This window comes from Verruconis gallopava (assembly GCF_000836295.1).
Source record: "Verruconis gallopava strain CBS 43764 unplaced genomic scaffold supercont1.19, whole genome shotgun sequence".
Lineage (NCBI taxonomy): Eukaryota > Fungi > Ascomycota > Dothideomycetes > Venturiales > Sympoventuriaceae > Verruconis > Verruconis gallopava.
The window spans coordinates 466,891-479,400 of record NW_015622155.1 but is presented as its reverse complement, the minus strand read 5'-3'; the positions used below and the strand labels follow the sequence as shown (position 1 = coordinate 479,400).

Sequence of the window (12,510 nt, the reverse complement as noted above, 5' to 3'; positions counted from 1 at the left end):
ATTTGCTTTGAGGCATCAATAGGTATGACTTGGAACAAACTTTCGACAGCTCAGCAACATCATCACTTTGCAATCGATCTCGAATCGACATTGCTGCATTCGTCCATCGTCCACGCTCAACCAAACTGCATATCGCATTGCAGGAGCCTTGGCCGAATACGTTCCCAGATCTTGGTCGCCCCAACGCTTGACGCAAAGCTTGGGCTGCAACGACCCGAAAAGGAGAATACAACTTGACCGGAAGAGTGGCAGCCGGCAAACTAGAACAGTCGTCTGGAATAACGTACAGCTCGCAGTGAGTAGTGACAGGGTCAGGCAAGGGAAGCAGGAGTGAGGTGGCACCTAATTCTTTCCTACCACAACTTACCTGCTATCTGCGATCACCTACTTTATCCACCAAGTACTACCACTCTCTACCACTCTTTAACCTAGAACCTCATCGTCTCCTTCTACCGCACTACCAAGAACCACCTCAGTTGCCATCAAATTCCCGGCACTCCAACCTCCAAACACGATCAATTCGTCGCTGCATTCGACACTTCCTTCAACTTCCGTGTATCATCCCGACGATAAACTCTTTCCTGGGCACATTCGCAGCACAATCCCAGCTTCTTCTCGCAGTCCTCATTCGTCGCTCGAGTCGCTCTGCCAGCCTTATCATCATCATCATCAACACCTACCTCTCGCACAGCACCGTCCCCTCTCCACGAGACGAATTAGCTGTATTTAGAGGATCAAACAAAAGAAGAAAACGAAGTCGAGTTTGCATCGTATCGGCCTGCTTTCCTGCTCAAATTGTATCTTTCCAGGCGTGAAGCTATTTCCCGACCTGCATATCCATCATGTCTGCATCGCCACCACCTTCAGCCACGGCGCAATCGTCGAAGCGTCCCCTCGAAGAGCCATCCTCGCCGAGCGGCCCCGGAGACCAACCTGATGCCAAACGTCCAGCGCTCGATAAAGTTTTGAAGGAAGAAACCACCTCTAGCGAACCCGCGACGGAGACGAGTACTGCTCCTCCTGACGAGAAGCGCGCGTCGGAAACAAAGACAGAGCAAAATGGTACCAGTGGTGCTGATAATGACACGGTAGTGCCAGACGCTCCCACTTCTATGCCTTCGGGCGCGGAAGTTCTCACAAATGGTAGCTCCAGCGCTCAACAAGGCCGACAAGATGAATCAAATTGGCTGCATGTTCGTGCTATCATTTCCAGCGCAGAAGCTGCCACAGTTATTGGCAAGGGTGGAGAGAATGTGTCACAGATTCGGAAGCTCTCCGCTGCTAGGTGCACTGTGAGTGACTACGCTCGCGGAGCAGTAGAGCGCATTCTCACAGTTAGTGGACAAGTTGACGCCGTTGCAAAAGTAAGTATCCATTTCTTCTCGTCTATGATTTCTTTTGCATATACTAATGTATCACAGGCGTTTGGTCTCATCATTCGTACCCTTAACCAGGAACCTCTCGACCAGCCCTCCACCCCCCAATCGAAAACCTATCCTTTGCGTTTGTTGATTCCTCACATTCTCATTGGCTCTATTATTGGCAAAGGAGGCGTTCGTATTCGAGAGATCCAAGAAGCATCCGGTGCACGTCTCAATGCGTCGGAGTCTACCCTCCCACTCTCAACGGAACGTTCGCTTGTCATTCTCGGTGTCGCTGACGCAGTTCACATTGCGACTTACTATGTTGGCAGCACTCTAGTTGAGCAATTGACAGAACGGTTTGGTGGTCCAGCAGCATCTGCCTATGCCACACGTACTGGCGGTCCTGCAGGTGTTGTCCCAGGAGGTATGCAAGTAACGCCTTACGTTCCGCAAAGCGGTGGCGGTCAATGGGGTCACCCAGAACATTTCAGGCGACATGCTCCACCAGCCAGACCACCAGTTCAAGCACCTGCGTATGGCCAGCCGCCTGCCGTCTACGGCCAACCTGCTCCAGTTCAAGCTCCACAAGCTCTACACTACCCTGCTAGTTCTCCTCGGGCTGGTGGTTATGCTGGCGCTGGTCCGCATCAGCCGCCAGCATATGGTGCTCCTCATACACCACAGGTCGCTCACCCACCAGCAGCGCAGCCAATGCAGGGCGTTGTCCCTGGGCAACCTATGACGCAACAAATTTATATTCCAAACGACATGGTCGGCGCAATAATTGGCAAGGGTGGTGCCAAAATAAATGAAATTCGACAACTTTCTGGCAGTGTCATTAAAATCAATGAGCCTCAGGACAACAGCAACGAGCGTCTGGTCACCATTACAGGAACACAAGAGTGCAATCAAATGGCTCTATATATGCTCTATTCTAGACTCGGTGAGTAACCTGACTTAAAGGGAGGTTTTGGTGTGTGTGTGGACCTATGTTCTGACCTATTTGCTGAAATAGAAAGCGAGAAACATCGAATCTAAACATTTGGGGCTGAGTACTGACACTTGTTGCCAGAGGAGAAGGGTCCTCAGAACAGGAAGTGAAGATCGAAAAGATTCCTGTCCAGCAAACATCGACGAGTCATCAATTTATAAGGAGGCATAGATCGACCGATATGCACGTGCGAGCACGGTATATGGTCAACGGCCGAGCGACCAATTCGTAAGAGCAGCACATCAGTGTCATTTTGATGCGAACTAGCTCGACGTCATGAAAATACACACGTGCTTGATCTTGGAGGCTTGTTGTACGAGTTGGCACAGGGAGGTGAGCCACATTCAAGCGGCCTTGATATTCTGGAAGTATAAAAAAACACGTCGCATTTACTCCGAATTTGCAACGACAATGGAAACTACATTGTTCTTGTCTATCCCATTGTTGCCGTCCTTTGACTCGTAATTTCTGATGCTCATGCACGAGTGGTCGCACGATTCTTTTAGCCTCACTCAAATTTTCAGATGCTTTTGAAAGCGTGCACAATAGTCGTGTTTGAACATGTCAAACAAAGGCGGTATCCACTCTCGGCTGATTAGCATTGTTCGACTCTGCGCTCTCGGCTAACATCTTTGTTTACAAGTATTTGCACGCTTGCGTCAAACGAAGAAACCCCAAGTGCGTCACGAGTCACGATCTAGCAGACATATGTATCTCTCGTTATATTATGGTCTTACGTGCTAACTCGTGACTGTTCAGCATAATCGCGCTCTTGACTCAACACCGCGTGCTGTTTCCAGTAGTTTGTTGAAGACCACTACAGTTTCTCATATTCTCCTCCTCTTCGATTAGATCATTAGGACTTGCTCATTCTCGCACATCATTCACAATATATTAAAGTTGGCAGGCAATCATGGAGACACTCATAGAAATTGAGCCACGTGCACATGGAGTGTGCTTGCCACTTCAACAGATAGGGGAGTCAAGAACTGCGCCTAAAACACCCATATGTTCAAGTCCCAAGCCACGAATTGGTTCTCAATCGTCAGCAAGAGCACGATGGAGGAATTTCAGCTTTAGGTATGTGCATGTTCGCAGACATTAGAAACTACTAACGCAGAAACATTGCAGAGAACAATTTAAAACCTTCACCAAGACCGTGGACATATGTGTAGGGCCAAGTAAAGTAATGTATAAGATTCACCAAGAAGTCGCCGTCGCCCAGTCACCATTTTTTGCCGCCGCTCTGAATGGACAGTTCATCGAGGGCAAAACTGGACAGATTGTTCTACCCGATGTGGAGCCCACCTTGTTCGAACACGTAGTGCTGTGGTTCTATACACAAAGACTGGAAAACAGCGAATTCTTCTTCAAGGACGGGAAACCTACGTATTACACTCTCTTGGATATGTATATGCTCGCTGATCAGCTGTGCATTGAAGGCATGCGGAACGCTGTTGTGGATCTCGTGACTGAACTCGCGGACATGACGAACAGCGTGCCTACGCCAATGGATACCAACTCTCTCTACGAAAACATACGAGATAACGCGCCCATTCGGCGCCTCATTCTTGACCTCTTCGCTTACAAGAAAACGGACAACCTAGTGGCAACCCATGCAGACACCTGGCACCCAACGTTTCTCCGTGAATTGGTCTGCAAATTGAAGCGTCCAGGCTACTCGGGTCTCAGCAGACACGATCTTTGCCCTTTTCGACCCATGAGTTGGAACAACCCGAAGGCGTGCGACATTTGTAGAACAGTGTTCAGACCAAACGTCAGTGGTAACATCTGCAGTAGTTGTGACAGGGCGTTTTGCTGCTCGTGTGTCGTCAAGGCGATAGGCGACGGAGAGGGAGTGATTGACTGGACAGCGGCGGAGAAGGAATGTAAGCCATGGAGCAGGCTAAAATCGAGGTGCAATGGGTATCACGAGCATATGGAGACTGAACCTTGTGATGTTGTTCATGGCCGTACCAGGAATTTCCATTCTTCGAAGTGGCTCAGGTAGATGAATTGACTGCTGAAAGACATTCAAAAGAGACAGTCTGCGAAAACAAACGCGGATAGTGTGACGCTCAATTTCCTTTGTTCGACTTATAAAGCAAATAAGGTCCTTTCATGCCGTCTGAAGGTGTAAATTGCATTGAACTATTGAAAGTGAGTTCGGAATGCTGACCGAAACCATCCCTCGATCAGCCACTGTCCTGCAAATTGCCTTTGCTCCAGGGCATCCATTATAATAGCCCCAGATCATATTCCAAGGAAGGGCTCCTGCAGGCCTTGCTTGGCCAATAGCTGTTGAGACGAAGGTTGGTCCGCAGAGCTACTTGTGCCACGAGCCGCAGATCTATACGAAACATGACGTCGCTGATCATCGAGGTCATACGTCAGGGCCACCACTACCACAACAGCCAGGCTTTGCAACCAGATTTACTTTCAAGCATAAATAGACTACGTGGTGCACTGATCGCAGTTTCTCAACCATTGCAAAGTTCCCCTTGAGATTGGCGCTATTCAATCCAAAAATGAACTCGAATCAAAACAACGCAGCAGGCGGCTCCGCCCAAAAGGAGGACTACCTCGACAAAGGCAAGGAAACGTCCCTTCCTCTACATCTGTTCCTATGCACCAGAATCTAACAAATGCATTGTAGCCCTTGATGCTGGCGAGAAAAAATTTGGTATTCAGCAGGATCGAAACTTGAACGAAAAGATCGTGAGTGGAATGTTCAACGTGGTTAGTTGAGATAGTAGTTCTAATATTTTCTATAGACGGACGGTGCTCGTGGTCTATTTGAGAAGGCAACTGGCAAGAAGGTGCCGGACAAGGTGTCCAACTAAATAAATCCATCGATCTGTACTTGTAATTCGATGATAGAGACACAGCCGTCATATTTAAATTCTGCTCTGTTTCTATCAAATCCTAGAAAGATGCGGCGTCATTCAAGTCTCTAAAATCAATACCTGGGGTGCTCTCGTGAGCAATTTTCCATACTTTAAGAACGTTTAGATACTCTTGGGGAGCTTGCCAGAGACTATTTGTGAGAAAATCATGAGCTGCACGTATACTCTTTACTTAGACGATGGTTCGACTTCCCATGCAACGATAGATGTGTTGTGGCTTTCAGCGGTAGCGATATTTCATGATAAAACCCAAATCCTTCTAGCTCTAAGGCTTGAAGGACACTTATCAATGCTAACGAAAATAAATATTCTTATCGCAACTCACGTGAAGAAGGATTTATACTATCTTAACTGGCAATCAGGACACGATTCACATGATTGAAAGTGGGAGGTTCGGGTTAGACATTTATCATCTCGAGATTCCGTACTTATGTTCCCATTTCTTAGCCCAATGGAAGTATTCAGGAAGAGTTCATGAGCCGGAGCCGGGGAGGGGAAGAGCATGGTCAAGAAAAAAGAAAAGAGAAGAGAAACTAGTCTATACGTCTATTACAATACAGGATAGGAATGTGCACATGGAGATAGAAGCCAAACATGATGAGATCTATCGATTCTCCGCAATTCTTCATTGAATCAGGTAATCATGGCCGGCAATGTAGATTGGCGCTGCCGTTGTGTCTGACATCATTAAGTTACTTGAAAGATGAAGAGCTTCTCAGTTCAGTGGTGTACACGTTCGTACCTAAGATTCGGACAGTAGAGTAACGGAGTATCCATCGAAAGCGTCGAGATTTCGCAAGCAAGGCCGTAGACCGAACAGGCCCATAATCACAAACATGCAATGATCTCCCTGGATTAAGCGAAAAATCCACAAGCAACTTTCGTCCAACGAAAACCAAAGGTTCCTGGATTCGTCAAGATGCCGAAAGAGCAGTTGATCACCTAGGTTGAATCCTACATTCCTATATGGGAAACGCGCAGACATCTTCTGTGTTGAAACAGCAAAATGACGTGCAAAAAAAAAAAAAAAAAAAAAAAAGGACGGAACACCATCCGAAAATGTGGGACTGGTGATGCCATTTCCTCTGCGCGCATACGATGGGAGTTCGGCTTCTAAGGATGCAAAATCTGGGTGGGACTACCGCGATTCGCGTTGACACAACGTGGCGAGCCCCATTTCTCTTGGACGATTCTGATTTCATATAGATGCAGCTCGAGATGCTTCCTCAGGAAACGGATACAATAGTGGGGACTTGCCATTCAAGCTGGTGGTGCCTCGGAACCACGGACAAGCAAAGTGATCGTGATCGATGCTCCAGTGTTCTCTTGACGTCATAGCTTGCGACTGGTCGCAGCGCTTAGAGCTAGCTCCATCTGATACTTCTAGTGCGTCTCGCCGAACGAGCCCCGATTACACTGGACTACTGCCATGCCATCTTAACCGTGTGCATGTGGCATTATGTAATCCCCTTTCTTGAGAAAGGGGGGTTTGCTTCGCTCTTGAAAATCTGAAAAGTGCCTTGGGCGACGAAGACTGGACCCGACAGAGAAAATTCTAACGATTGAACCTGCTCTTGTCTACTGAAGGCCATCGGATGGCTGCTCAAGAAGTAAACACACGCTCACATCTCATAGCCTAGCGCCCTTTCACTCAAAAGTCGTTACTGTGATTCTCGCAAGCCGTCTGCGTATCCGTTGCCGTCATACGTAATGCTTCGAGGGATTTTCATGTATCTCTAGTGGACTTTTGAGCTGATTTTGAATCGCTAATGTGCAACATCTCGTGCATCCGCGGAGTCAACCGTTTCGCGCGAATCTGTGAGGCGGTAGACCTCTGCATGCAGCTATTAGCACACCGATGAACGATATAGTTAGCTATGGGTTTAGAAGAACGGCGAAGCTGTTACATGAGTCTCGTCAACAGCAGGTTTTTTTTTTTCTGATCTCAATATGATATCAACCCGTTTTGGCTTCCGAACTTGCGCCGGGAGGTGGGGCGTTTGATGAGGAAATATTGACGGGCTTGAATCAAAACAGGGGACTCTGAATGATTGCCAGATTTCTCAATGTGCAACAGATAGCAACCCTAGCAACGCGCTAGCCATTGATTCAGAGTCCATCCTCTAGTCTCTCCATGCACGATACATAGTTCGACTCCCATATTTCTGTCCCCGCTTGAGGACAACCATATTTCGCCACTTCTCTTCATTGACAGCATTGACGTATCTTGAAGGCTCGATGCAGAAACCGGATCTCCGGCCTCTTGCTGGTAGTCCTCCAACAGCCGGGACATCGATGTATCTCCCCGTGTAAAACTGAAAAGCAGGTTCGGTACTGTGTATTTCAAGATGGACTCGGGAGACAGGGTGATAGAAGGATCCCAGCTGATTGAACGGCTGCTCTCTGGTGTCAATTGGTATGGAACTTGCATCTGCATTCATGATGAAGCAATGATCAACGTCGGGCTCCTCTGCGCCTAAAGTGAATTTCTCATGCGCCTTGATTCCCGGATATGGCTGTATCACACCGGTCGGTATGCTGGTACTATCGACGACTTGGTGCAAATCGCAAGACAAAGTGACCTCCGTGCCTTCTATGGTTGATGATCCGCTTAAGTTGAAGTAGCTGTGGTTGGTCATAGCTACCACAGTTTCCTCAACGTCCTCGTCTCCCACCAATTCAGCCTCGTATTCCATCTCTAGCACAGTGATCTGGCGACCGTCCTGCTCTTGGACGGATGTTGTGTAGAAGACGTTGACTTGAACAGTTCCCGGAAACCCCTCTTCACCATCTGGCGAGATGTACCCGAAGTGCACTGCCTGCTTTCCATTCCGTTCAACAGATGTTGGGCCATTGAAAAGCCTTTTCCCCCAGCCGAGAAGACCGCCGTGAAGCGAATTTGGACCGTTGTTCGCCGCCAGAGGGTATGATCTCCCATTCAAGCGGTTAATTTTGGCTCCGGATATACGATTGGCGACTCTTCCGATCGTCTCACCGAAATACGGGTCGTTGTGTTGCTGGTATAATTCTGCTGTCGGAAAACCTTGCACAATATTGAGACCGTCTAATTCGAACTTCTGCAGGATTGCACCTAGTTGCAAAAACTCAATCTCCGGCTGCGCTTTCGAGGGCATGACTGATGGATTCCAGATGTCTGAGAATGGTGAAGATTCGATGAAGCAATGCTCTTCGTAAGCTGGGTGCGGCAGTTAGCACTGATGCGGCTTCGTGACTCCGTTTTACAAAGCTGTGCCTCCTCTTTGCGTCTTGAAACAGTCGCAGAAACGGTTACCAGGAAAGTAAGATCTACGCGAGATGTTGAGAGACGAGAAAAACCCGAAAACCTTAGCCACCCTTAAGACCTCATTTGAATACTTGAATGGGATGTGCTACGTCTATGTGAGATGGCCCAGCTTACAAGGTTGATGTGTCTGAAATACCGACGGTGAATAAATTCTGCGGCCGTTCGGTGTTGGCTAGACCGAATTGACAATCAGTACTGGCAAGACTTAAAAGTGGGGTGAAAGTTTTGCCTGGTGCTATGCACGCTTTTAGCCAAGCACAACTTTTCGAAGTCTATTTTTCGAGCTATTTTGCTTCTCTCTGCATGTAGCTCTTCATTATTCAATGTTCTTTCAACTTCACATTGCATGTGGGAGAAGAATTGCTTCAGTAGACTCTGGACAAGCTGAATTATCGGCGTCCTAATGAAATGTACACGTCATGATTCGACCTGAAATGACCGCTAGGCCTGAGATGAACGCCAATTTTCCACACACAGGTTTCGCCCCAAGGTCGTTGCTGCATCATTACTTGCCAGGAATTGATTCTCCAGGATCAAATGTCTATAGTTGGCTCATTAATGAGCACTTACAGCCAATGGTATAATTCCCTTGATACCACACCAGGAAACGCCTAGCCCAATGCGATACGCTCGAACGCTGCGAATGAGAAACTGCCACGCCCCGAGGGAAAAAAAATAGTCAAAATAATTTCATCAAAAAAAGTCCAAGATTATTTCCCTGATTCAGACCGTTTGCAGTGCACTCGGATTGATAAGCTGATCAAATGACTCAGGCCAACTCGCGGTCATGGGATCCTGATTGCCGAAGACACCAGGGTTTGAAAAAAGTTGAGGATCGCAGCTAAGAGTTGGATTATACGAGTACATGTCAACGTCCATTGTTTGTTCCAGAGGAAGCTGTTGACTGGCCCACGATTGCTGCAGTAGCGCTGCTGGGGAGGGGTTGAAACTCATGGGCTGAGAAGTCGCGACCGCAGCAAACTGAGGTTTGCGATTGAACGACTGATAAAAATCGTTGTCCACTGTGGGCGTCGAAGGAGTATTATGCTGCGGTATTGCGTCTGGGAACGCGATCGACTGCGCCGGTGACGACATCCCATGTGACGAAGACGCCGATGAGGTAAGGCCAGGTTCCGACTCTTCACTTGTAGCTCTCCTTCTTCGTGGATTCTGCGCAGGACCGTTTGCCCTCATGCAACGTTCTTGAAGTGCGTCGAGATCGTCTTCAAAGACTTCGTTCTTCATGGGCGAATCGCTGGAATGCAGCACTTGTAGACGCTCGAGAATGTCATGCGTCAGCGGAAAGCCGCCGTGTGATTCCTTTAGAGGCGCCCCGGGCCAAGTTTCGCCCATCTGTAGTTTTCTGTACATCTCTCGAAGACCAGAAACGAGTTGGGACTGCTGCTGCTCGAGCATTTCTACGTAGCTGTGCGCAGCGGTCAGTGTCTAGTATTTCAGGCCAGCGCCAGAGGGGACAAACCCTTTTGGATAGACTTTGTCATGTGCTTTCTTTCGTTCACCAAAAACGCATATGGCGTTGTCTGCTCTGCATCTACTACATGGACTTGCTCCATCGCACTGCTCAAAAGTCAGTACATTGGATGTGGGTGGTGCTATCTGACGTCGGTACGACCTTTGATTTTTTCAGCCTGCAGCGATCACAAGCTTTACAGACACGTTTACGCGGATTTTCCTCCGAGGAGGTAGACGGTGCTCTTTGTGGCGACGACATGTATGACAATCAGGAGGTGGATTGGAACTACAAGCTGCAAAAGGGCGGTGGTGCTTTGCTGTTATATTGTTACAGGGTACAAACTATGTATAAGCTGGTGGGTGGGCGTCGCAGGTCAAAATGCTGGTAAGAATGGTTGGCGATGCAGAACCCGACTATTATATCGAGGAGACGAAGTGTTTATTGCTTTGGTAACCAACGCATTCTATTATACCTAATCATTAGCGAATGGCCAGCAAGGTCTGAGCCAGAACGTCTACATCATTTTCGGACGGATTTGGATGCCAAATCACGCCGAGCGGGCAGGGATAAGCCATGCCGTTCAAGCGCCTTGAGACTAGGAGCATGCGCTTACCGTTCTTGAAGTGGAGCCTTGACAAACCAAAGTCCCATCAGAACGTGATGGAAGGGCCCGCCAGCTGGGAAAACGGCTTCTCGCGTTCTTCTGGCTCGTGTGAAGGTCTAACTCCAAAGAGCGAGCAAAAAAGGGCTACTGTACGGCAAAGCGGCAAGGCGCTCGCAGGGACGATCCACGGAACGATCTCGGACCTGTTCTCGGAGCGGATGACTCTTTACGCCGTCTGGGCAAAGAGCGTGGATACGACGGACGTATGAGCCTTACCGCCAGAATTTTTCTACGCTTGCGTATGACCATTTGCAGCCCTGATCTCAGGATCAGGATCAGGAAATGCGAGAAGTCCGCGCTGCGAAATCAGCCTACGGGTGATAACAGCAGTGGTCCCCATTTGGCAAAGCTGGATGACGAGGGTAATCTGAACCCCCGATGCTGATTGTGGTCCTGCTCTCACGCCTCGTATCGTATCGTAAGACGGTCGTAATGTTTGGCCGTCTCCCAGCCACACAAGCAATCGTCTCTGAGCTGCAACAACGCTGTGCAAACAGGTTGGGCCATCTCTGCCGCACGTCGTCGAATTAATAGGCATCAACATTCTGTTCACTCGACCAAGCCACGAATGAACGCGTAGTGCATTCGTATGGACTTTGGTAACAGCCGAGATCAGATACGAGGCCAATGCTCTCGAAACGGTTTAGAGTACGACCGTCAATTCTTGTCCCCGTTCGTCGTGCGGAGTACCATTTTAAGTCCGTGACAACATGTCCACCGCTGACAACGTGTGTTTGTCTGTATTGGTAATTCCGCATCAGCATCAGCAACTCACCCATAAGCGCGAACGTTCCTGGCTGGCACACGAACTTGCCGTAAGCGTATAATAGCATACGGCGTTACGTTGGACGTCATATAATTTCTGTGGCGCGTCTGAAACATGCTGGCTCGAAGAACATCGCTGTCGTGGAGCCAATGCGGTGATTATCAAATCACAAGTTCACTTTTTCTCTGCAATCACCAGCCTCGTGATTCTTCATGCTGCACATCTTCCCCTCATCGTGCGCTATCGCCATTTCAATTTTGATCAGGCAACCACAACGTAGGTATCTAATTGGATCGTTGACGCTGCTGGGAGGAGGGATACGGAGCTGGAAAGGAATGGTTCCGCGGATGTGCATTCTGCTTGTGCAAATGCATTATTCGCGGATGCTATACCATCCCCTTTCCGTGCCGATTTGTGCAATCATATCGCATTGAATCCGCCGACGCTCGGATCTCTTATCCCTCTAATTTGAGGGATTTCGAGAAAAAGACCATGGTATCATCACCTTGTGATCAACAGCGTGGCCGATTATCCATGAGAGGCCCGAAATAAGCCCATCGGAGCCGAAGACGTTTGTTTACGGTACCGTTTTCTCGAGCTGTGGAAACTACATCTCCTGTGCGACAAATCGTGCAGTTCTCTTTGCCAACGATGTGGCGAGGACTGGCTACGTCTATGAGAAACATGCCCGCTTTGAGTGAAAATTGTTTACATCATGGCATGCCTCGCTAAAGCTTGGTGCATATCCGACTAGGGCAGTTCTGATTGATAACCTGCAAATGTAGCCTGTTGTCTGCGGAATAGTTTGGTTGGACAACCCATTTTGTTTCGCCTGACAAAGCTGTTGAGGCGGGAGCTAAGAGTACAGTCAGCAAACACGATGTAGAGCGTCCTTTCAATGACGATCTGTGGGTTCAAAAAGCTTGTGTCTTTCCCCTGTCTCTGTCTCCGCTGCATGACAGTAGAACAGTTGTACGACCACGGGACATATTTGGATCATTTTGTGAGAGAACTTTTATGCTCCTTGCATCTGGAGCTTGA

General features: G+C 48.5%; 3 protein-coding genes across 3 annotated transcripts; 1 reads left to right on the top strand and 2 right to left on the bottom strand.

The window, feature by feature from the left end:
* The first annotated feature begins 36 nt into the window (after window positions 1-36).
* On the top strand, window positions 37-2,877 carry PV09_05965 (uncharacterized protein). Its single transcript, XM_016359539.1, has 3 exons — window positions 37-1,364; window positions 1,422-2,307; window positions 2,380-2,877. Exons 1-3 carry the CDS (start codon window positions 843-845, stop codon window positions 2,400-2,402), a joined length of 1,431 nt encoding a protein of 476 aa, XP_016212788.1. The 5' UTR covers window positions 37-842; the 3' UTR covers window positions 2,403-2,877.
* Window positions 2,878-7,384: 4,507 nt separating this feature from the next.
* PV09_05964 (uncharacterized protein) lies at window positions 7,385-8,395 on the bottom strand (the record flags this gene model as incomplete). Its single annotated transcript, XM_016359538.1, has 1 exon — window positions 7,385-8,395. The coding sequence occupies one exon, from the start codon at window positions 8,393-8,395 to the stop codon at window positions 7,385-7,387; it is 1,011 nt and encodes a 336-aa protein (XP_016212787.1).
* An 893-nt stretch (window positions 8,396-9,288) lies between these two features.
* On the bottom strand, window positions 9,289-10,139 carry PV09_05963 (uncharacterized protein; the record flags this gene model as incomplete). The annotated part of the gene is made up of 2 exons (XM_016359537.1): window positions 9,289-9,983; window positions 10,046-10,139. The coding sequence occupies 2 exons, from the start codon at window positions 10,137-10,139 to the stop codon at window positions 9,289-9,291; spliced, it is 789 nt and encodes a 262-aa protein (XP_016212786.1).
* Window positions 10,140-12,510: the final 2,371 nt, after the last annotated feature.

Excerpts from the sequence above, each read along its gene's own strand:
- PV09_05965 (XM_016359539.1), top strand. The coding sequence starts at position 843 with ATGTCTGCATCGCCACCACCTTCAGCCACGGCGCAATCGTCGAAGCGT. Across the intron at positions 1,365-1,421 it reads AAGTTGACGCCGTTGCAAAA|GCGTTTGGTCTCATCATTCG; the intron begins GTAAGTATCCAT and ends AATGTATCACAG. Across the intron at positions 2,308-2,379 it reads TATGCTCTATTCTAGACTCG|AAAGCGAGAAACATCGAATC; the intron begins GTGAGTAACCTG and ends TTGCTGAAATAG.